Source organism: Thermobia domestica, chromosome 9 (assembly GCF_964235325.1).
Source record: "Thermobia domestica chromosome 9, izTheDome1.hap1.1, whole genome shotgun sequence".
Lineage (NCBI taxonomy): Eukaryota > Metazoa > Arthropoda > Insecta > Zygentoma > Lepismatidae > Thermobia > Thermobia domestica.
This window is the reverse complement of record NC_137462.1, coordinates 168,317,933-168,343,815: the sequence shown is the minus strand read 5'-3', so window position 1 is coordinate 168,343,815 and position 25,883 is coordinate 168,317,933. Positions and strand designations below refer to the sequence as shown.

The 25,883-nt window shown below is 34.6% G+C and overlaps 1 protein-coding gene across 1 annotated transcript; it reads left to right on the top strand.

Moving 5' to 3' along the window:
• Window positions 1-23,367: 23,367 nt before the first annotated feature.
• LOC145661082 (glutamate receptor U1-like) lies at window positions 23,368-25,248 on the top strand. The gene has a single exon (XM_081726524.1). It carries the CDS (start codon window positions 23,368-23,370, stop codon window positions 25,246-25,248), a length of 1,881 nt encoding a protein of 626 aa, XP_081582650.1.
• Window positions 25,249-25,883: the final 635 nt, after the last annotated feature.

The window sequence follows — 25,883 nt, the reverse complement described above, 5'->3', positions numbered from 1 at the left end:
AAAATGCTAGTTTTGGTTCGGGGGGACTATTCCCTACCCTCATATTGGGCTTTCCATTATCCACCACCTATGGACCCGCCGTGTCCCGGACTGGCAACAACAGGCAGCTTTCTTATATTATATGCTTATTTTAATTTCTATACTTTTAAATAAATTCATAATAAGAACAGCATCACGGTCCACCCACCCACCCCTATAACCTAAAAATACTGTGTGCAGTGTTTGCTAATATTCATTTTAAAATGAAGCCAGATTATTCGTGTAATTGATCTTCAAAATCTTCATTGTATTGAGGTACATTGTTGCATGATAACCATTACAGTGCTCCCACATAGCTGAACAGGTAAAGTAGAATATTCTGCAGCGACAATAATCTCCACACGCTGCCTTGCAAGAGTATGAAATTATTGCTAGGAGGTCATCAGGAGCAAAAGGTTTCATACTCAGTATCGGTCTTAAGACTCTTCTTTTTCCATCACTTTCTTTCATATATTCATGTTTCCAACCCCAATCAGTAGGATTAAGTTTGTTCCCTAACCACAATTGCACCTGTAAGTACACTCTGAAGAGGTGCTGACGACACGCTTCTGAGATCGGTGGTAATTTATCTAAATCAAAGTTTGACTTCAAAGAAGTCTTTGCTGTTAGTCTTGTAAATCTGAAATAACGAGCTTCGTTTAAAGTTGAATATGTACTTAGCCCGTACATTGTAAGAACAAACTTTTCTCCATTCTCGACAAGAGTATCTTTTGATGCATCTTGTTGCAGGAAACATTTGCCTCACATTTTGCCTCTGTGGTTTTTGAATTAATTCAACTGCTTTTGTTTTCCCAATTCCAAAAAAATGATGAAGTTATATCACAGCCAGAAATAGCATCGGCAAAAAGGAGAAGTTTGTCTATATTTTTGTTGGATCTTTTCAATTTATCGATATCAAAACAAGTGCTTGTCGGGTTCTTTCCTCCAACACCATTTCGAAAGAAAATGGGTCTCTTCTCTGGTGCTAATGCAACTAGCAATATTAAAATGTCCGTGTCATTTCCAACAACAATCACTCTGGAAAAGGTATCAAGTTTGTCAATTCCAGTCCTTACAATTTCAGTATCAGCATCTTCTTCAGCTATAACTGCTGCTAATCCAACCTTTTCCAACTCTTTACATGTGCATTCAATCAATTTCTTTTTGTTCTTTCTGTTAGAAAGAAAAGGTTCTTTTTTTACGACACATTTATTATTTTCGTCGAACTGTATTTCGCATGAGGAATATTTCAGTATCCTCCTTTGGTGTTCTTCATCTTTCGTAGTCGCCTCTTCTGGATAACCATCGAACACCACTGTACAATTATTTCCATACTTGGACAGTACAAATGAGCAATAGTTCCTAACAATATCTCCATATGTAGCATCCTTAGGCCATGAAACATAATGAAGAAGGAAACCTCCATCGATAACTATCCCAGCATCTTCTAAGCATGGTTGCCCAACGATTCCTTCTGAAAATGCTTTAACTATAGACGATTTAGTTCCTTTCCGAAGATAAGCATCAACACATGTCTCAGGAGTTATACACTGAACACCACATATAGCATGGAAGGTATTCAAACCATCCAAAGTCCTTACATTTACATCTGCGTTGTCAAAAGCAAACTGGATGAACCCTTCAGTCCCGATATTAGGTTGTCCAGCACTTATCAGAGAAGATAAATACAGAGTTGTTTCGTAATAAGTGGCACATAACCCTAGTGATGACAACAAATTGATAAGATATTTACAGCCGAAAAGGCGATGAAGAGTTAGAGCTAATCCTGTTTGAATCGGAGAATAAAAGATCTTAGCCGGACGCTTGCGATTATGGCATGGTTCATAACAGTTGCTTTCCTCTTCACTTTTTCCGATTCTGACACATTCTTTTTACTCGTAACTCTGTCCATAAATAATTTAAGGGACTGTGGTACGACGATTTCTTCATTAGTTAGGTCTTTAATATCGGGATATGTATTTGAATCATAAACCATTTTTTGAATATCCTCTTTTATAATATCGGCAGCTGCCTGTACAATTCTTATACTTTCAGCGTTTTGATCGGAGTCTCGATCCTTATACCACTTGTCAATTATTTTGTGAACTGTCTCGGATAAGCAACAGACATTCTTTCTACCGAAAATATTTGAAATAAGAATCCGGTCTCCAAAGTGCGTTAATAGTCGGTCTTTTAAATATCTGTCACTATAAAGTGTGTTTTCTTCGTCCTTGCATTCTTCGGGAAGAAATTTGGCCATAATGTCTCGTAATTTTCTAAGAGTAAATTGGCATTCGTCACTGTTTTCAATATACTCGCACATAGCTACAAAAGCTTCTTCTATTATACTTTTAGGCCGTCCGACAGATTTCTCAGATTTTTTATAAAAGAAATCCTTGTAGCATTCGCCATAATAACGAGCTTTAGGCGCTACAAGATCACTAATACTTAAAATCCTACTTTTAACATGGTCTCCCCATTCATCATTTCTTAAGCTGCATTGTCTTAACATTGTTTCTCTTATTTCTAAAGTTACAACATTGTACATAGATTTTCTGCGATGACATGGGTACTTTAAGTCTATAGTGCATTTTTCTCCACAAATGAAACAGTTCGTTTTGAAATCAAACTTGTTTTAAGCACTTCTGAGACTTACAACAGAATGTAACTGTACTGATGTTGAAGATTGATTTGCAGTCAACGATGCCTTTACACTGGAAGGCCTTGTATAGTTCGGTCTACACTGGATATGAACAGTAGTGGAATGTTTGCCCTTAAGTTCTGTATGTAAATTATCTTTACGCTCTAAACTGCACTGAATAATTTTTCCGATTCCTTTCTACACTGTGGGCAAATTTCCTCGTAAAGAGGTCTTACAAAAAAATGCGTTAAATTATAATGATCCATTTTGAACAACTCCAACACCTCTACACCTTTCCTACTAAAGAAAAGATATTAAAAGTATTTAAGAAGTGATTACATTCTTCTTTCTTTGCGTATTGTGATGGAAATATTTTTTTCTTTTTCACACAAAAGATAGAGCGTCTCCGAGATACAACAGCGGATAAGCAACATTTCAGTAATTTTACAGAAAAGAAAAAAATACAGGTTTAAATTACAACTGACGCAATACATAAGCAAAATAATTTCAGGCAGTAGCACAGTCATCTGTTGTAGTGCAGGTGTACTATTTCGTCGGATTACACCAGCACTGCGGCTCGCTGACCCGGGGGAGCACATTTTTGTTATTTTTTTCGTTATGTGTCAAATAAATACTATCATAATATACCTCGTTTTAAAGCTTAGACTTCGGTCTAAAACTTTCATTTGAAACATTTTTTTACTTTACCTCGTAGAAAAAATTAAAGGGAATATTTCCCGTCAAAAAACTGTCGTTTTCTCTTTAAGACACAATTGCCACGAAACTATACATTTCTCGAGAAAAATGAAAGACACCTTTTTGTAGCTTAACATTAGACAAAGAAACTAAAAGAAATTGCGAAGCATTTGCTCCACTGGTTTCGGAGTTACGGCTAATTTTCTGAGAGACGGCAAATTCATCTTTAAGGGGGGCTGAGGGGAAAAGCACAAGGGGGAAAACCGGGGACTTTTGGGAAATTACATATCTCATCATAGTCTATCAACAGGAAAAAATTCAGTTCTCCGGGAATTACTTCCGACATCTAGCTTATTTTTACCTTCATTGACTGGGCTAATAATACTGACAGGTTACAAGACAAAAACTTGGTTTCGTATCACCTATTTTGTTTTATTTATTTACCTTTCACAAGGTATTATAATACAAGTTGCAGACATTAAGTCCCAGTCAACTACATCATTAACTTCACTAACTTGTAAGTATTGTACACAATTAATATTACCTTTATAAATTGTACATGATAGTGACTGTCATGTAAATCGTATTGTATTATTGTCCATAATACATATAATGTCAATGTCTAAAGTTTGTTGTAAATTTAATGTTTGAAATATAGTAGTAAATACACTTTACTTAATTTCCATCAACAAACTCCCTACATCCTGGACAAAATTGACAGTGATCTATCAATCAACAATTGAATTTGTTTGTCTCCCGCATAGACACATAGATTAGAGGTCTGCACGGGCCGAAATGTTTAGCCCAGTCCGGCCCGTTCCGGCCCGTAAATTTATAATGTGAGTTCTGGCCCGAGTCCGAAATATGTTTTATCATTTAGGCCCTAGCACGGTCTGAGCTCTTGAGATAATCAAATGAGCCCGAAATACAGAAACTTTATAATTTACAAAAAAAATTAATTTTTTTTATTTACAGCAATTGGAATTTACTTTTGCAGTTGTGCTTTAAAAGTTCTCCAGAAAGAACATTAAAAAACGTATAATAAATATCGTTGTACAGTACACTTACAAAGTTAGGCCCGAAAAGGCCAGATAAACATGGTTGTATATTAAAAGTTTACGGTCCGAGCCCGGCCGGGCCCAAAGTGATATATGCTTTGTGGGCCCGAGTCCGGCCCCCAGGCTCATCCTAAGCCTGCGCAAAAGACAGACAGAGTAAATGTATGAAGAACTGGTTCGTAATTCGAACTCTTTAATAGCCCTAAGATGAGAAGTATATAAATTTCTAAAACATATAAGAGTTTAACAAAACTATACGCGTGAGGTAAATTCTCATGCTTAGTTTTCGCGAAAAATGACTTTACATAATGTTAAAAAATGTCATTCGTAACCAGTAATAACAGAGTGGATACCACGCCACCTATTAGAATGAAACTGATGCTAAAATGAATCCCATCAAGCTTTTCTTTATGATACTAATAAAAAGCCGGTACGTCCTATGATTAATAAGATATAACGTATAATAACCTAAATTAACATTAACGCTTTAAAAATTAATTTTGAATGTCTGTAAATTAATATTTTCACAGTTATACATATTTCTCTTGTTATGCTAAGGAACACTGAAGAACGCATTATGATTTCAACGTCATACGAAAGAGTTGAATTACATTTTCTTTTTTAAAAATAATATTAATGATAATAAATACATTTTTAATGAAATATTTAGTTCAAATTTGACAATGTGTCGCCATTTCCTGAACTTAACTGCTGAGGTTTTAAGTTTCACTCCTTTACGCTTCAAGATTAATTATTTCTTTTTCTTTATTTTCTGTTGCTCGTAATTTTGATGATAGGCCAGTGGAAATTGCCTTGGCTAGCTTCACGACACAGAGATAAAGTATTCAAATGGGTCCACATTTTTTAAACTTTAACTCACACTATAAGTCTCTTTTTCTCTCTCTTTTCTTAAAGACTCGAGAGGAGTCATTGCTTCTTTTCTTCACGCAAGAAGAACTAACAGCATTTCTCACTTCTAACTGCGAGGTTTAATCGGCAGCCACTTTATCTCTTCTTCTCCTTGGGAGAAAGGTTCTTGTGCGGTGTGGCTAGAGAGAGCGTATAGAAGCTGATGGCTTGATCACGGACAATTTTTCAACATCCTTTTCAGATTGCGGAGTTGATCTATCCTTCGTCGTTAAAGACTAAATGAGTGGAACTTCCCAAGGGATAGGTACTTACCAATGTCTTCTACCAATGTCTCACAAACTGCGTCTCATCAAAATACACTTTACGCCGTGGTTCGTACAAAATTCGTGAATTAGAATTTGGTTTTGATGTCCCCAGACATAATGATTATCTTCTTTCTAATCTTATGTGTTGGCAATTGAGAAGTAATCAAAGCAATTTACTATCACTACCTAATTTGTGTAGTCGAGTGTGGTCCCAGATTCAATTCGATGGAAAAACAAATTTTGCGGCTGCATTGTCTCAGCGTTGTGAAAGACTTAGAAAATATCTTCAATTAAAAAACAGCGAACCATGCATTACCTAAGTAAAATTCCTTTGACCCTCCATAGTCTTTCATGAACTGAGATGCTAAGGAGCTTAGTTTAGTTGCTAGCTTAGCACTTAAACTTACTTTTAAAAAAGTGTAATGAAATGAAATTCCTGGTTTAATATGCCACTGTCATATTCTGTAGACTAAAGTGGGCAGATGATTGATGGAAGTGAATGGATTTTAAAGAATTGATGAAATGAGAATGTAGAAGGAAACAAGAAATTAGAGAACCCCGAGAAAATTTAGAGGTACTGTATGCTATTACCACTACAAACGCAATCGAACCAGAGATCCCTTGCTCCAGAGGTGAGAAATCTACCATTGGCTACCAGTGTCCCCGAGAGAGAAAATGTCACGAATCATGTTAGGTTACGAATACAAAAAAAAAAAAAAAAAAAAAAAAATCTGATGCTCAATATTTCTTTCTATATCAACACTGAAAACATGTAAGACCAGGATTTATAGTTAAAAGTAAACCACGAACTTCATATGAGGCTTTCCGAGTAATAAGTTCGAACAGAACATCAGATCATTTGTTTTGCATTCAAGCGACAGCAGTAGTTTAGATTTTAAATTTAAGATTTTTATGCTTTAAAGATTCACCATCGACGGTTATTCAATTATCGCCCTACCTCAAAAAATGAGGGTTTACTGAAGGATGAAAATATTTAAAAAAAATGCTAATTTCTCGAAAATGGCTCTGATGATTTTCGTCTGTATTTTATACATCAATATTTCATTAACAACCCTATACCGTGATATAAGTTATTTGTCTGGAAAAGATCACTCTTCGGAGTGACTTCTTTCAGGAAATTTTTTAAAAAGCATGACACATTGTCAGACGATTTCGTTCATACTTCATAAGTAAATGCTTCATTAATAACTTAATAATGTGTATAATTAATTTGTCCTGAAAAATCCACAAGAGGTCGTTTACTCTTGAGGTATGTTCTTTTTGAACAATTTTCTTAGAAAAGATTCATGCGATTCTGCACATATTTCATACATAAAACCCTAAAATGTTACGTTAATCACTTCTCCTGAAAATTCAGAAAGTGTAGTTTAAAGTTTTATCTTGCGAATGATACTGTATTTTTATTCAATTTTCTAAAATATAGCTCATGTGATTATGTTGATATTTCATAAATACTTCATTAATAATCCTTACATATGACATTAAGTCATATTTGATGAAAATATTACAAGAAGTACTTTACTTTTTAGAGTGAATTTTCTTCGGATGAAGTTTTCTTAAAACGCCTTAAAATTTTATTCGCATTTCAAAATTAAGTGTCAGTAATAACTCCATCATCACATGATTTATAAACGGAAATAATTTTTTTAAAAAAAACTCTGCTCCATTAGCAACTTCTACTCCTTTAGCTTAAAAAGAGTAGAATTGTAGGATGTAAAATAAATAAAATACAACAGAACCTTTATATGTACAGTATTTGGGCACTGTTCACAGACAACATATAATAAATTGAGAATATTCTATTTCACAGAGATAAACTCTTTGTCTCGGCTTAGAATATATTCACTTTCAATTCATTAAACATTTCACATTTATAGCAAGAGGGAAAGATCTAAAGAAAGGACAAAACAAATAGAAAAACTATATTCTATTCAGGAAAAACAATTCTCTCATTTTTATTAGTCTGTAAATATCAAAAGGTTTAAAACTGCTGATGTATTTGTCAATGAAAGCTGAAAACGTTTCTGTAGAAATTGTATCGATAAAGAAATATAATTTTTCCTAAGTAACTTTTATTATCATATAATTACATAGTTTAATCATGTTACTAATGAAAGCTGAACATTTTTCTGTAGAAATTGTATCGATAAAGAAATATAATTTCTCCTAAGTAAATTTTATTATCATATAATTACATAGTTTAATCATGTTACTGTTATTATTACATAGTTTAAATCAGGGATGCAAATAAGCAACACCATTTTACTCGCCCAAGAAAAAAGCTTCTAGCCCACATCCCACAATAGAAATGATTTACTTATTTTCGGTATGATATCAAATACTCTCCAGCACCGATGAACCACTCGCCCCGGGCGAGTGGGCAAGTGCTTATTTGCATCCCTGGGTTAAATCAAGCAAATTTCTCAAATATATCTGATTACTACAGCCCGGATTTCCATGCACAACCTAATCTCGAGATATGCACGCAAATATGCACGAAAAATATCAAACATATGCACTAAAATATGCATTAAAATTTTAATATATGTGCTGAAATATATACTAAGAAAATAAAATTTCAATTTCTTTCAATACCTTAATGACCTGTGTCGCAATAAATTATGAACATTATCCTTAGGTTTTCTTCTGTAAACCTTCTGCATTTATAAGTAAGAAATGTTTTATAGATAGGAAAGTTCTTTCCCACATCAGCAGAAGTTACTGGTGCATGTGAAAAACATCGAATGCAAAAGCAATTGAAAGTGAATTTACCTAGGATTGTGAGCAACAAACAAAGTTATTTTTCAAAAAAAAAAAAAAAAAATTATTCTACATCTACGTTTACAAAGTGATTCAGTTCACTTTAAATATAACATCTTTTCTTGTGATATATTCTGAAATATGTTAGTATGCAACAATAAAATTCGGAAATATGCAGTATCCTGCAAAGTTTGCGAAATATGCATGCATATCAAAATTCACTCAAAATATGCACTTATATGCGCTAACATACGCGTCTCAAACGAGTTAAGTTGATTTTGAGTTTAGTGTCCCGTTCAGCAGCGAGGCTATATGAGACGTAGACCTACTGATTAACGTGGATTCCGAACCACTTGAGCTGCCGCCGGCGTCTCAAACGAATCCTTACAAGTCCGTCGGAAAGGAAAATATACTTTCCATACATTTTTGCATGTTAACATAATCATGTATTTTGCATATAAATCCGGGCTGTACTAATTACCAAAATATATGACAATAGCCAAGTGACGCAACACGCCAACTTTCGACAGACCTCACATTTATTGTCAACCAAACGTCACGAAAACTGTACATATGTATGGGTACCATCGTAAACCTTTCTTTACATATGAGAGTATCATCATACAACCTCTATACAACTCTGCATTATACTGCAATATATTGTTTTAATATCTTCCGAGATGTTCTACTACATGATGTCAATATATAAAACACTCATTTTTGGACATTCTCTCATATTAAGTTTGTAACTCTAATTTTGTACTATTACAACAACAACAACATAGACAAAAACTATATTTATATTTACAAGAGCGGCTAGTTACATTCCATAAAACACATTTTTTTCATTTACATTAAATTCAAACAACAAAACTCTCAATAAAAACTAAAATTACTTAGATTCAGAAATAGCATTTGAGATAGGATACATGCATGTAAACATAGAGAAAAAACTACTGCTTATTCCAATGGTAAAATGCTTATGTTTACAAACATTATTAATTACGTTTGTTACAAATATTTGACGAAGTTCAATGGAACTATTTTTAAACACATTCCTCTGTAGAGTTACGAGAGAAATAACCTCAAACTTGCGATATTTGTATTTATTTATACCGAATTTCAAGGCTACTTTTATCTTAATTCCAAGATGCAACGGTTAGAGATTTAGATCTCTCTTCCGTAATCTTTATTGTTTTTTGAGTTTCTTGATAATTAGAAGTAGTTTCCTACCCTGTAGTGTTCTTAGCTACTTTCGGAAGGAAGTTGGGAATGTCTTAACGCTGAGTGATTAACCATCAGCGCCAACGGCATTTTATGGAATTACTCGTCCCTCGTTTGAAAGCACGAGGTTGGACTGGGCATAATTGCTTTGGAGTGCAATATCCCCTAAATTAGAAGTCAAAGAATAAGTCAGAGGAGAATTGTTCTCAAGTTCGATATTTGATAGTGGAATGGAAATGTTCAAGATTATTAAATATGGAGTTTTTCATGGAAATTCTACTTCGTCTATTTATAATTCACTGTGAGAAAGTTAATGGTCTTAAATTACCCATGTTGATTGTGTTTCAACATGTATAGTAGCTATTTAAAGAGGTTTAATAAGTGATATGTTCATGAAAGATATTCTATTATTCCATATATATTGTATATTGGTAAGTCTTTGTGTTATTTTTATAATTGATGTTAATATTTTTGCTTATGCAATTGAAGATTATTGTAAAGATATCCATTTTGCATTAGTATGGAGAACATTGAGTTACATACAGTTAGTATTCAGAAGTGACTTGTTTGACTTTTGTACTCAGCTCTATTTTGCAGTTTATAAAGGATATATTATAAATCACCTTCTTTTCTTTCTCACGTATATAAGTATAATTACAATTTATTCATTACTTTTGCGTTGGTATATAACCTTCTTTCTATTGTTTGAATCATGTAATAATTTTTTCGTGCCTCCAGAGAATCATAAAAGTTCTTTCAGTATTAGTTATTTTGACTCAGATTCCCGTTTCAAGCAATTATCACTGTTGTATATTTTATTATATTTATTACTTTTTTACAACTAAAGGAACTGAAGTTAATAGTCAAATAAGTGCGACTATGTTTGATGTAATGTATGTTTCAATGGACGGATACATTTGTTTAAAAGTTCCATTGGATTTTGTGTCCTCAAATTACATAAAAAAGAAAGTATTACAATTAGAAATCCTATGCAAACGTGAACACTTTTACCATTGGTATAGGCAATCGTTCTTTATAGATTTTTTATATAGTCTTGAGACTTATATTACAACCGAACATCCTGTCTCATTTATTTGCTGTCATTTTCTATTCTTTTCAATATTGAAATGTTTCTTGTATTCAATCAGTGTAGCGCAAATACGGTAGATGCTTGAGTACTTCATTTTGACTTATTGTGTTTTACGTACAAAGACCATACATCAATACAGTTAGTTCCCAGTGAAAAATCACAAAAACGTATGAAAAATGTAATAATAAAATTCAAAATGTTTTCTGGTCGACTTCTGACGAAATGTTGCCTGTGGAGGTGAGAGGAGCAGGATTGTTCGCTTCAAGGCTTTTTTTTACCTTCTTACTACTTCTTATTCTATTTTCGTGTTCGACTAACAGGATAGAAAGAAAGAGAAAGATAAAAATAAGAAGAAGTTAAAGAACGCGAAGGAATATTTTCTGCTGTTATTTCCGCTTGAATCTCATCTTCTTCAGAATAATTTTTGCTACTATTCAACCTCGTCACTCGGCTATGAATATTTCCTTTCTTCAAAAGTCTTTTACTTGTATTATAGCATATCCACAAAAATACAATTTATGGGGGGATCCTTTTTAGTTACATTGCAAATAGTTCTTTTTTTTTAGAAAAAAAAAGAACCAGTCTCAATGTTATAAAATAATCATTGTGAGAAAGGAAGATTGATTTTCGATCATCATGGTTGACGATGTTACGAAACGGAAAAAGAGTAAACACCAGGAAGAAACGTAATTCAATATAAATAACTCTGAGTAGAAAGTTTATAGCTATTTTACAGAGCAAATAAAGTACTTTGATCAATCGAATTCGGTCATATTTTCGGTGTAGTCCAGAATATTATTATTAAACCTTTCTACTGTTTAAAAATTAAACGACTAGTTTTTCTCATCGGAGAAATTCACAAATGGATATTAAGAAAAGTTCATGACTCCACTGTACTGAGTAATCATAAAGTCCTGTAACCCCCTATTGCGTATTCACATATTCATAGATGGTCGCATAGTATTAGTGTTGGATCATGGCAGAGGACAACTTTGAGGTAGTGTGACTATTATTTACTATTTATTCCAGAGTATCTGTGTGTACACCATCGTTTTCATAACAGAGTATGATTCTCCTCCATGTACGATATGAAGTTATCCTCAACATTGCTGGCGTGATGGCAGTAAATGCATGTCGAACAGCATCCTTAAGTTCGTCAACTGTCTTGTAACGTGTGGCAGGAACCTTTTGTTTAATGAAACCCCATAATTGTCGCAAAGTGACAGATCAGGAGTTCGAGGTCGCTACTCCAAAGATGCAGGCAAATAGACAGAATCACGTCCAATCCATTTATCAGTAAATATCTCATTGAGATATTCTGCATAATGCATATAGCATAATGGCTTGGTGATTCGTCCTGCTGGAACCATACAAGACCGAGCAGTGCTCGATCTTGCAGATAGGAATAAACCAATCACGTAACATGTTGAAATACGCAATGTGATTCATAGCACCGTCAAAGGAATATGGACCTACCAAGGGGATTGCAGGCATTGCAGTCCAGATCATAACATGTGATGGGTTGTGTTGTAGTTCTTCATAAAAACGTGAGGTTTGTTTTCTCCATAAATAAACGTGTATGGCTTTTGCACTGCGATATCGTATATTGCACATTCGTCCAAGAAAAAAACTTTCCCCATTGAAGGAAGAGTTCAAAGACATAGAGTATTTGTCTACAACCCTGCTGACGTTTTTGCATGTCATTATCATTCAATTTGTTTGCAAACGGAAGTTTAAATGCCTTTAACTGCAAATCCTTCTTCATATGTTTTTTGTAACGTCGAGTAAGGAACACCCAATTTATATGACCGCTTACGAATGGATTTTATTATTATTATTATTTGGCGAACGTTCGATAGATACTGTAGCCTCCACACACGTTTCCAGTTGTGTTGGTGTTCATCCTGAGCGGAACAATCAGTTGCAAACAGTTTTTCTCCTACTAAAATTGTTGGTTTTGGAGGGGAAGTTTTCTAAAACCTTAGTGAAATCATACTGAATATCTCTCATTGATTTACCTGTATGTGGTTGTTCGTGAGCCCACGTCCTCATTACGATATGTTCCTCTATGGTGTAAGCGGACTAATCAGTCATGATTTAGATCAGCACCTCCAACAACAAGAAACAACAATTCATTAGCATCTATGTAATACATGGGTTTAGATGTATATCAGCACCTGCAGCAATAAGAAACAATAATTCATTAACATCTATGTAATACATGGGGGTAACCTAGGCGAGGAGTAAGAATTCCTGTGTATGGGAAAAGTTCTCCACTTAGTATTTTTGGGATAAAATTGTACCACCTTTAAGTTACTAGCGGAGGTTGTTAAGCTGGCACTATTGCCAAAAGGTTGCAAATTAACTAGAGTATCAAAAGGACATATTTGCTATTTTCTATGATTATTAACTCTTCATATTTCTTGTACCACGTAATATCTCTTTCTATAACGAATTTTAGCAGTATTCCTAATACCACATAGTTTAATAACTTTGGATACTGAAATAAGTAAAGTCTCCATCGAAGCATTCCAATAGGAAGAGTTTCTTTACACTTCTGTACTTCATACACACTTTGACTGTGACGATTTCGCTTCCTGCCTAGGTGGATTGGCTATGTTGTAAAATCATAGGTGCGCCAACAACTATTGCTTTCTGTGGAGGGAAACCTATTTTAACTATACGTAAGAGATTTTTATTTAGTGTCATACAGCCGTATTTGAAAGTGTAATCAATACATTAGTAGGATTATAAATGATCAAGATAAAATTTTGAGATAACCTCTAGATTTTTACTTTAACATTCTTCTTCTTCTTCTTTTTCTTCTTCTTCTTCTTCTTCTTCTTCTTATTATTATTATTATTATTATTATTATACGTAGTAGTAGTAGTAGTAGTAAAAGTCAAAAAAATGAACTTTTTCAGTTTTATATCCTGTGGTAATGTCCTGTAACTTAAAAAAGAAGGATTAATGAAAGTGAATATCATAATTAAGAAAGAAACTGGTTGAATGAGAATGTGGGAAGAAATGGGAGAACCCCGAGAAAACCAACATGATGTTGTCCACCACAAACTCACATAGCTTAGGCCCTCCAGCCAACGATTCTTTGTATTAGAAGTAAGCGCACAAGCACGTGTTATAATCCCATTTAGAGTATGAGTTATTTATTGTTCTTCCACCATCCATACTATTATCAACATTCATTTCTCATCGTCTCCATTAGCCCAAAGGGCAAAAAGAAGCATGGGACGTAAAATTCAAAATTAAATAAATAGTAGTAGAATTACTTCAAACAATGATTTCTTTGTGTTTTCTTTAGTACTTTGGAGCTCCTCTGAGGGAGCGCCACTAAATGAAAAGCTTTGATACTGATGTTACAACCTAAGCACGTTTAGCTCTATTCAAAATTCCTTCTTTCACTCCGTTGCGATGTTTCAGACAGTGCTAGGAACAACTGTTATGCAAAGAGAAAAAACAGAAGGTTGACTTTGGAACGATTTTATGGAATAAATAAAGAGCGTGGTCGTAAACCTTACATTTGATAATACAAAACGACACACGACTGAGAAAAACTGAAAATGTAATCGTGTGTTTCTTGTAAGAATATTTCACACTACAAAGGGAAGCAGATTCACAGATGGTGGAATCGTAAATAAAATCATTTGTATACGGAAAATCTCCGAATAGAAGACCTGAATTTTGGATGAGAGAATACATTATAGTGTTGCTATATCTGTAACAATTTCCTTCGTCGTAAAACTTTTCAAATTAAATTTTAAAAAACTGGTTTATATATGGAAGTAATATTATTCCCTTATTCCCACTAGCAGTTCGTAATTGGGTAAGAGTAAGTGCACGGTATTTTCTGGGTGCGTCAATGGCGAGGTCTTTTGCGCCCACACAAAGACCTGACTTAAAAAGGGAAACAAACCGAAGACAAAATCAACAATAATAAAACTAGAAATAAATTAATAAAAAATAAAAGAAAAACCATCTACAACGAGCTAAAATTAAATCGCATGCAAAATCTGAAGCTCTTATAAAAACAGTATCAGTCCAAAGATAAAACGAGTGTCATCACCAAGGAGCAAGTGTAGGTCGTCTGGGAGGTTGTAATGTTGTCGATGCCGAGCCAGAGCAGAGCAGTCGACAAGAAGACGACGAATAGATAAAAAGATCTCCACAAAAAACATATTCTGGAACTGCATCTCCACGTAAAATATATGCATTTGTCAAATGACTGTATCCAATACGCAGTCGAGTTAAAAGTATTTCTTCTCGACGAGAGTGTCGGGAAGTGGAGGTCCAGACTCCTAACCGTGGTTTAACCCCTTCAGTGCGTAATTTTCAGATACGAACCGCTGTAAAAAGTGTAGTTATTTTTAGAACTTTGGAATTTGTTACCTTTTAATAACTTTTGAACCTCTCACGCAATCACAATGAAATTTCCGACATTAAGATCTTTGTTGCTTCTAATTAGCTACTATAACTTGTCACTGTCGTATTTATGGTTATCGTCATCATCGTCATCATCATCATATGGTTAGGTTACACAAAATTTGGGAATGCCTCAACAGATCAAGCCCAATTCTTCTGTGTGGTCTCTTGGGGTTCCTATGTGAGCGCAAACTCACTAAATATTGTCGGGAATAACATTACTCATACTATGGGCAAGTATATTCGACATACGCAATAAAAAATAGCCAAATCAAAATGAAAGCGTATATATACGCCATCCGCACAGCAGTGTGTTTTGAAGACACGAGTTAACTCGCCATCCACACTGAAGGGGTTAATGGCATGCAATTTGTTGGAATGTGCAAGATCCCATTCCAACTGCCATTGTTGGAGAAGACGAGATGTGAACACAGAGTAAAGATCAGTGCAAAGGAGAGGCATCACGAGTGCAACACCACGAAGAGCTGTAGCTTTTGCCACAGAATCCGTCTGCTCATTACCAAGAATGCCTACATGGCTAGGAATCCAACAAAAGTGGACAACTGAGCCAGCACAAAATATTAGTTCCATTGTAATATTTCTTCTGAAGTTAGAAATGGTGAAAATTTACTACCACTTTCAGTTGCAATATTACTTGAGAAGATATCACTAACCAAACTGTTTTACATGGTGTACGCGCTACACTACTAACTGTTTATACAGTTCTTATTCTATGGACATAAGTGGAAGTAGAATACGAGTAGATCTACCACTTTCGGTTTCAATAGCAAGATAAGAACCGAGGTAGAGCCTACTCTTGTAACAATGATTCTATCGTTCATCTCTTGCCATCTTTAGTCTGATACCTTCCGTCTAACTAACAGACAGAGAGACGAACGAACGTTTGTTGTATAAGACTTCCCTGAGCTCTCTCGCGGCTAAGCGGTTAACGTACGCGCCTTTGACATGAGAGACCCGAGTTCGATTCCTGTCAGGAGCTCATGTGGTTTCGCTGTAGGTCCACATATCATATGACCTGGAATGCTAAACAGAAAATCAAACTCAAATATATGTCTTCTCATACTTATGTGTATGTATGTAGTTTGGAGGTCTTAAAAAGAGAACAGGAAAGTCGTTAACTTGCACCATTCTTCAAATTGTGTGTGACATGAAAACGAAGATAAGTTCATAATTTTTGGACAGCAATGACCTATATTAGCTTCTTTATAGTTTAATATCACTTTCCAGCACCGGCGCTATATTGATATGAATCTACTACTCAAAATAGCCTTTAGTTTGAATTAATCACTCAATTACCAACGTCCAACTCAATCATTTACTTTCCTTTAAGATCCAACGTAAATTCTGGTGACGCTTTATTATTATACGTAGTGTGGTACTAGTATTTGAGACATTATTCATATGCAGTGATCAATAAGTAAACATATTTTTCTTTATCTGAACTGTTTAATCATGAATTAGGTTTCTATAATTATGGGAATATTCAAATTCCTCTAAAGAGAAATTTCTTGAAGGAATAGCGTAAATAAACAATTGATTTTGCTCTAATGTCTTGAAGTGACATTCTCTCTCTTATGTCTTTCTCCCTGATGACTTGAGAAAGGATAACTAATAACTATCATTTGTAATGAATTATCCTAGTTATTCACAACAAAATACGCTACAACATGATAAGATTCTTGTCCTCATCATTGTAACGGTAATATGTTTACCATTATTTGACAAGTCCTAATATTGTAATTTATTTTATGTATTGAAAAGAATTCAACAACAGCGTGTCCTTGGAAATGCTATACGTACACGTGTATATGTCTGTAGGAATTCCGTTAATTACTCTCACAGTCAGAAACAAAAACAATCTATAATATGCGGTGAAAATTTAGCAGTTATCGAGCAAAGACCAAGGTGAACTCATTCCTTTAGAATAATTTCCTTTATCATGTCTATATCAGAAGGGAAAAGGTATTAACCAGGTAATTCTATAATAGTTTTTGATTGTTTGAAACAACTAACTTTTGGAATACAACGATTAGATGAACCGTTTACATTACATACAAATGGCAACTACAGTGCGAACAGCAACTGAGATTCCTTCAAGAAAATGAGATACTAAACATTTAACATAAAATTTAATGTAGTCATGAATTTTAATACACTATTTTTAATGTTACATATAAAGCTTGTAAGCGGCCAGCCCCATCAATATAATTTGCATACTAAAATGTAAATATCCGTCAGTTACGTATATTGTAGGTAACCTAATTTAAAAGCAGAATCAAGTGATAATTTGATATTATATTAGGTTCATTATGATATGTAAATACAGTAGAACCCCTCTCGTCCGCTCACGGCTAGTCCGCCACTCCGGTTGATCCGACCGTGCTCGAGCCGAACTTGTCCTGATTTGCCGGTGGCTCACGAGACCCATTGTCGTTTACTGTCGTTGCGGCAGTGTTGTTTACTTGCTGTTACCGCTTGTCTCCTTTAGTGCTCCGTCTTCACTTGAATCGTTTCTTTCGTTGTGTGTGCTTCCTGTACTGTACTGTGCAGTTTTTAGTGCTTTTCTCTACAGTCATTTTTGAGTTCAGAGAATATTTTAATGTAAATCCGTATTTTTCTGTATTTTCTGATAATCCGACCTCTTTTGCGTTCTGACCATATCCCCAGTCCCAAAAGTGACGGATTAGAGGTTTTCTACTGTACATATTGATACCATTATTCATATACAGGAAAGTTATTCATATTACAATCTTAATGAATTAACTAAAAAAAAAATAAACTAAATAAGAAATCTTTCTCTGTTTAAGAAACCCAACCCTTCTCTCTGAAAAAGTCCAATTTTTACTTCACACAGCATAACAATACTAAAGTCAGAGGTCAAGAACCTCTGAGTCAACATAATGCTAACTTAAAATAAAGATCAAACCCAAAACAAGCAGGTTTATAGTGTATAATCTACATGGAATATAAATTAGTGAAAAGAAGGTATAATCGGGAACATTGACTAACAACTATTGTTACTTTCAAACCTACTCTATTGTTCGCAAGTATACATTTTGATGCGAAGTTTTTGTTATAAAGGGAACCAAGAACGTTCTGTCGCTTCTTCTGGAAGTCTGTGTTCGATTGACCCTCACACCGTGAGTTGAATGCAAATGAACATAAGGCGAAGGTCAGTTGTTAGTGTGGGTATATCCAACATACTATCTGGTTGTGGCAGTTCAGTTACACCGTGAACTTGCGTAAGGAAAGAGTGAATGGGAAAAGAGTGAAAGAGTGGATGGGAAATACTATCGCATCCGCCATACTCCCCGAACATTGCACCGTCTGATTATCACCTGTTTCATTCCTTGGACAATCACCTTAGAGGGCGCCAGTTCAAATTCCTAGTAGAGGTGCAAAATACACTGGATACCTTCTCCGCTTCACGGCCCATCAAGTTCTACCGCGATGGAATCCATGGCCTTCTAGAACGTTGGCAGAAGATCGTCGATCTTTACAGTTTGCGATAGTAATCGCTATAACAGTTACAATTGCTTTCAGTGTGTTTTGTGTTGCACTGCACTCAGTAAATTTTACGAAGTCTGGCACGGAATAAGATCCAGATCTACTTCTTTCCGACGAGCTTTTCAGTTAGTTCATTTTCACAACAAGTAACACATCCTTCTCCATGTAAACAATCCTATAGAGTTATCTATAATAATCACCATCCATAATATTGTAAAAAGTTTCTATTTTTACAGTCGTCGGCAGAAAAAATAATCTTGTATGCAAACTATATTTTCAAAATGCTACTCTAATTTTTCCTAGACTGTTCAAGAGTTTTTAAGTAAGACCTGTTTCTATTCATAAGGAAGCGGAAAAATACCAGAAATATGGTTATCAGAGAGCCAGTTTCACTGAATAAAACATACTTCAATTTCGGTATCTGTTTATCATTTTCTAACTGGATGCTGTGACGTCATAGTTTCGTATTCTCAGTGAACCACACAGTAAAAGCAAGGAAAAGGTAGCAAACATAGTGATAATAGAAGACAGTGGTGACAGGTAACCAAAGCGTAGTCGATGATTTCACAGATACTCTACTTGTGAGTTCATGACTATTCGAGCACTGCCAACATTTGTTTTATTTCATTCGAACTACCTCGACCCTTTCTATTATTAGCTCAACTTGTTCTCTTTCTACTGGCTCTGGCGGTAAAAGGGCGTTCGTATGTTATACATCGGGAAATAACTGATTTACAAACTACTATTTAAGTAAAATAAATAAATAAAATGCTCGTATGTCACACATTTGAAAATGATTCATTTACAAACTACAAGTATTGTAAAGGGCACTTCTATATCATACATCGGGAAATTACAAACCGCAATTTTTATAAAAGAGCGCTCTATGTCGTACGTCTTGAAAAGATTGATTTACAAACTACGATTTAAAAAAATAAATTAATTAATTAAATAAACCCTCGTACACTATGTCACACATCGGTAAATAATTCACTTACAAACTACACTTTTATATATGGACGCTTGTATGTCATACATCGGGAAATGACTGGCTTACAAACTGATTCTTGTAAAATGACGCTCATATGTCAACATCGGAAAATGATTGATTTGCAAACGATTTTTGTAAAAGAACGCTGTATGTCATACATCGGGAAATGATTGATTTACAAACTACGGTTTTTCTAATAAATAAATAAATGAATGAATAAAATTACCTGGTCGTGTGTCACACATCAGTAAGTGATTGATTTAACTACCTCTTTATATAAGAAGGCTCATGACTAAGGGAAATGACTGATTTAGAAACTATGATTTTCTGTTATGACCGAGACTATTTTGCTAAGCATATTTTTTCACGCTTGACCCTAGGCATAGAACTAAATACACATTTCTGATTGGTTGCAGTTTGCAATTGTCCAAACTTTCTGGTGCATGTATAGTGTATTATAGTAATAGAAGAAACTTGCCACTTTGTGTTTTGATAAAAATATAATTATGTTTCGGGGGCGCGGTGGCTCATTGGTAGAGCGTTCACCTCCGGTGCTTGGGGTTCCTGGTTCGATCCCAGCTCGCGCTGTGTGGACTTTGTGGTGGACAAACACTGTGCTCATGGGTTTTCTCGGGGTTCTCCCGTTTCATTCCACCGTTTCATTCATCTCTCATTATCACCGTCTCCTTTAGCCTAACCGGCATAACGGTGGAACGTAAAACTTAAAGATTTAATTTCATTTCATAATTATGTTTGGGCATTTCGTAAGAACATAAGGCATATTTTTTTTTGAAGTGCTATCTTTAAAAAAGTACGCATTTTGGTCATAAGGAAACGATTGAAGTTCGAAATTGGACCACCAGAGTGTGACGTAATGTGACGTGATATTATCATGTAGGTAAAGGTGGAACAAATCGAGCTCTGCGGGACTTTTAACCCCCTTCGTTCGCTGCCGCTCGCTCAGCTATGTTTCGTAACATAAATAAATCACTTTCTATACATTATATCTTACGTTCAAGGGCAAATGAATATGATTTTTATTTTATTTTAATGATAAAAGTGTTATGAAAATTAAAAAAAAAAAAATACTTTTCTTAGATCTGGTTTGAACACACGCCAGAATATCATTACTAATCCGGTGCGCTAGCACACTCGGCTACGGAGACCGACAGCAATAGGCGAAACGGATAACTTCAACCAATCAGAACCGCGTATTTAGCGCCCATGACTAGGGTCGATCGTGATTTAAAAATATGCCAACTATCTGCCGGATCACATTTGATTCTTATCTCAAGCAAGTCAAATGAAATCTTAAATTTAACGTCTCACAAGCTATACCCTGTAGACTGAAGGAGGTGGGTGATCAATGAAAATGAATGATCACAAAATGATATTTGGAATGAGAAAGTGGGAGGAAATCGAATAACTCTGAAAGAAGTAATGAAAATTGTGTTATCTACGATAAACTCGAAAGACCAGAATAGAATTAGAGAAGCCTTGCACAAGGGCGATTGTGTCTGCGATTCGGGTCTCAGGATTTCACTTGAAACTGTAGGTTTGTTTATTCCATATAGAGTAAAATTAATATTAAATAAATTTAACTAGCTACAACTAACTGTTATACATTACTTCAAAATTCTGTTCTTTCATTAGTATTTGTGTGTTGTGAATAAATGTATGACATAGTACATATGTTAACAGTAAATATTTGTATAATTCTTAGAAATAAAATATTAATATATATATATATATATATATATATATATATATATATATATATATATATATATATATATATATATATATATATATATATTCTGAAAAAAGAGTTTGCAGAAAAAATCAATTACTATGATAGCTTGCTCAGTTAGAAAAAAGAAACGAAGAATTCAGATATAATTTTAACATATCCACAGACATTGGTAATTACAAGTTTTACTCGTAAGTAATCAGTGATCAGTAATTAAGAACAAATAAATTTCCACAAATTTAAAATGAGTGATTGTGTTTTTGATCGTTATGGTAACAAACTAGATGCAAACAAAATGTGTTAACTGTGTATTTTTGTTTGTATATACAGTACGCAAATAAATAAACAATTCTGCTGCTGCAGAATAAATACTATCACTTGTCATTCGGAGGGGAGGGGGGATCAACAGGCTTTTCTAGCGTCATAAAAATAGCTTTTCTTGAGTTTCTCGAAAATTATGCGTTATTTTGTTATTTTGTTTAGATCAAGGTGATCTATCAATTTATATGTTATATCTTATTTTAGGACACTATAATGTTTCAACAGAAGTTTTAGAGTTAATTATAATTTGAAGCTCTAACTCAATAAAAATATTATGCACTATCGTCTTGCTACTGTTATAATGAAAACCTTGGTCAATGTACAGTTTATTATCAACCTTCATCTTAATAGTTGATGTGGTTGTACTCTCGTACATTCTTTTAAAGTTTACAAAGAAATTAGTTTTTTTTTTTTCAATTTGCTCCAAAACAGCAAATGAATGCATCTTCTAGTTGACCACAGTGAGATCTATCACTTAGTATATATCTTATCTTAGAACATTTTTTTTTGTTATTCCCTTGCGTACTAGTCACATCCATGTGGATGTCATGAAAATGTGTCCTTATTAAAGGTCATATTAATAGTGGAGATGATGAAATTTGTTAGTGGATGTAGCAAGGCAGTTCTACTATTTCTCGTTAGGTGACAGCACCTTACTGAAAGAAAAGACAAAAATTGTATTGGGTTAGTAGATGGCAGGCCTAAGGGAGCGTTCAATTACAACACACATGTTTTTGTTTTGACGATAAACAATTATCAACTTCGAGATCTATTTCTAGATCGGAAATGGAAAACCTTTGTCTTTGATCTCCGGTCAGTGTAGCCAACCTGAAGAATCATAAAATCCCTTCAGAACATCAGAATTTCTCTTTTTCAGTCCAAATGTTCCACAATGCAAATAATTGTTCTTATTAGTAATGTTACGCTCTCCTCACTCGGGCACAATAACTATGCCCTATATAACGGTCTAGACAGTCTTTTAGCAGTACATGAAACCGGTATTACAGCAAACACATAAAAAATGACATCTGGAACGCAAAGGGTTAAACACTAATAAGACCCCTTTCGTTCCCATAAAAATATGCTCAATGTTTATTGACCTATCACTCACATACTATTTGTTTTGTTACAAAATGTTTAAGCGATTTGCGAAAAAGACTAATCTACTCCATAATTTCATTACCATTTGTTAATTTATTCTCTTAGACCTGCAAATATATCAATGAATTCCTTAATCAGAGTTAAATAGTGTGTATAATAGCCAGTTAAAATGTCAGTGCATTTTGAGACATCTTGTATTGTTAAATGTTTATAGTATAAATACTTCTGTACTACTTCTCTAACGCACTTCTGTCAATAGTATACCTTTTTTAAAAAACATGTTAGCTAAATGTGTATTTAATAAGTTAATATTTGTTGGTTTGCAGGTTTTGCTGTTTTGCATCCCGTTCAGTATCGAAGTTATATGACATGTAAACCTAGAGTCTAACATCAGCTCCCAACGGAAATCGAGTCCAGGTCTCCCGTGCTAAAAGTAATTTAATTATTGAAATACAACACTATAACTAGATATCTAGATGTAAATAGCGAATTCCATATTAACTGAAACTTGAAAGTAATTATGTATTGCTTTCTTTTTTTCAGATTTCCTTTCCAAATGAAACTTAAAACTTTTCTGGTTGTATTTTATGTGTATGCAATTCCTGAAGGATACGAATTCAGCCTAAGAGTAACAGCAAATCAATCAAGTTTTATTGATCTCTTAACCTGCACCAGAGATATTATTCTCTCAAATTTCAACAGCAAAACTGTGTATGTGTTTTCGGATGATTCGTCGTCGTCGGATTTCAACAATGCTATTCATCTTATGATTACTCAAGAGCACAATGCTACGATTATTCGTCAAGCATTCGATACTTCCTATACGCTACAAAGTTTCAAAAGCAGGGATCGTTTACGACATTCAGTGGACGAATACATTCTGACTTTAGCTGATGTGGTGTCACTCAAAAGATTACTAACCACAGCTGAGAAGTTTTGGAACACAAGAGCTAAATTTATGATCATTCTAACTAGATGTGTTACTAAAGGGTCATTTGAAGAATTTACAGCACAATCATTATGGAAGTATAAAATAGTTAATGCTGTGGTTCTTTATAATACTTGCAGGCTAGATCTTAACGGATCTGAAACGGATTCGTCGCATGCGTATCCTCGTTTGTTTACTTACGATACGTTTATACAGCAGCATGAAGGGGCAGACTCGATACGTTTAAACTTAAAAGAAAACATTCGTAAGGAAAATTCATGTATTAAAATTATATTTGAGAAAACAATAAGAAATCTAAATGGGTACCCACTTAAAATTTCGGGATTTAATTCTCTTCCTTATGAAACAAAATTTACATACCCTGATGGCACTACTGAATTTGGAGGTTTTAGTGGTAAACTGTTCGAAATATTCATACAATACATGAATTTCACACCATTATATATTACTAATTATCCATTTCCAGATTACGGACAACAAGGAAAGAATGGCAGTTGGACTGGAATTAGCAAGGATATAATTGAGGGCAAAGTAGACTTAACTTTTAATACTATCATAGTATCAAGTTCCAGGTTTCAGTACATTGATCATACACATACGGTGTCTATGCTTCCTTTATCGTTTCTGGTTCCCAAAGCAAAGAAGATCCCTCATTGGCTGTCTATTTTCCTGGCTTTTGAACCACTGACATGGTACACTATTATAGCAACATTTGAATGTGTAACTGTTTGTTTTGTATATTTAGGGCATGCCAAAAATAGAAGTGGTAACTTACTCGTCATGGTTGTTGATGTTCACCTACTTCTGATCTCATCTACCCTGTTAACACCAGTTGTTGAACGCTTTGAGCGAAGAATTACTCATATGATGTTTTATTTATGGGTATATTTATCTATAGTCATTAATGCTTTGTACGCGGGATCACTGATAGGTTTTCTTACAACGCCGCAATACTATGAAGATATCACAACTTTAGAGGAACTCTCAATTTCTAGCTTACAAATTGGAAGTAAAAGTTCTTTAGAGGTTATTCTTCGAAATTCAAATAAGCTATTATATGATCGATTTATCGATATCAGCTTTGACGAAGGTATCAATCGAATGATCACAAATGCTGATATTGCATGGTTTGCAACAAGACCCTTTCTTGATCACGAGATGAAGCACAGTTGCAATTCAACTGGGTGTAAGTCACTACTTCACATTGTTGAAGAAAATCTTGGTATATTTTATTCTGCTTACATCGTTTCGAAAACATCTCCGTATTTGTCACGTTTAAATGCACTGATTCTGAGAGCACGTGAATCTGGATTAATAGTGAAATGGTATAATGATGTTCTATCGTTCCACAAAGAAGAACTTGATACAAGTGTAACTGTTCTTACAATTATTCATTTGCAACCAGTGTGGTACATTTTAGGAGTAGGTCTTGGTGTGAGTTTTGTTGCATTTTGTATAGAGACGGTGTTACGGAAACACAACGTTTGAAGTTTTTGTATATTAGGTTGCTGTGAATGATATGTCCTCTGGGGCGTCTCGTGGGAAACTTACTGTCCCTCAGCAACACAACACAGGGGTGGACTAAGGTCGTGGATCTAGAGTCACAAACTTTGTATACGTACAGCAAACAGGTTGGGTTACTCAGACATTGTTGAACAGGATCGTATGAATATGAACTATGGTAACAATACAATTACGAGTGATCTTTCTTTACGGATTCAACTGGGGCAGCAAACTGTAAAAAGCGTTAACAACGCATTAGTGCGAGTAATGAGGAATCAACGCATCATTCACCGTTGCGTTGGTTTGTAAAATTTCGTTCAGATGACACAGCAATACAAAGGAGCTCCGTAGGCATCGAGCAACATTATATTCGGATGAGGTCTTCAGGAGCTCCGTGGAAGCGGAATCCTGAATTATTTGTGCCATTGAAGACGAGTTAAGCATATAACATACCACTGTCGCTAGATGGTCCGTGGTAAAGTGAAAGAGTTGAAGTCATCAGCGTCATATGAGTTCCAAGAATCACCATCTGAAGGGGAACAGTTGTCTGAGGGTAAGGAATAGCCAGGAAAATTTTCTGCATCGGATTGTCATTTTTGACGTAGAATAGATCTACTAGG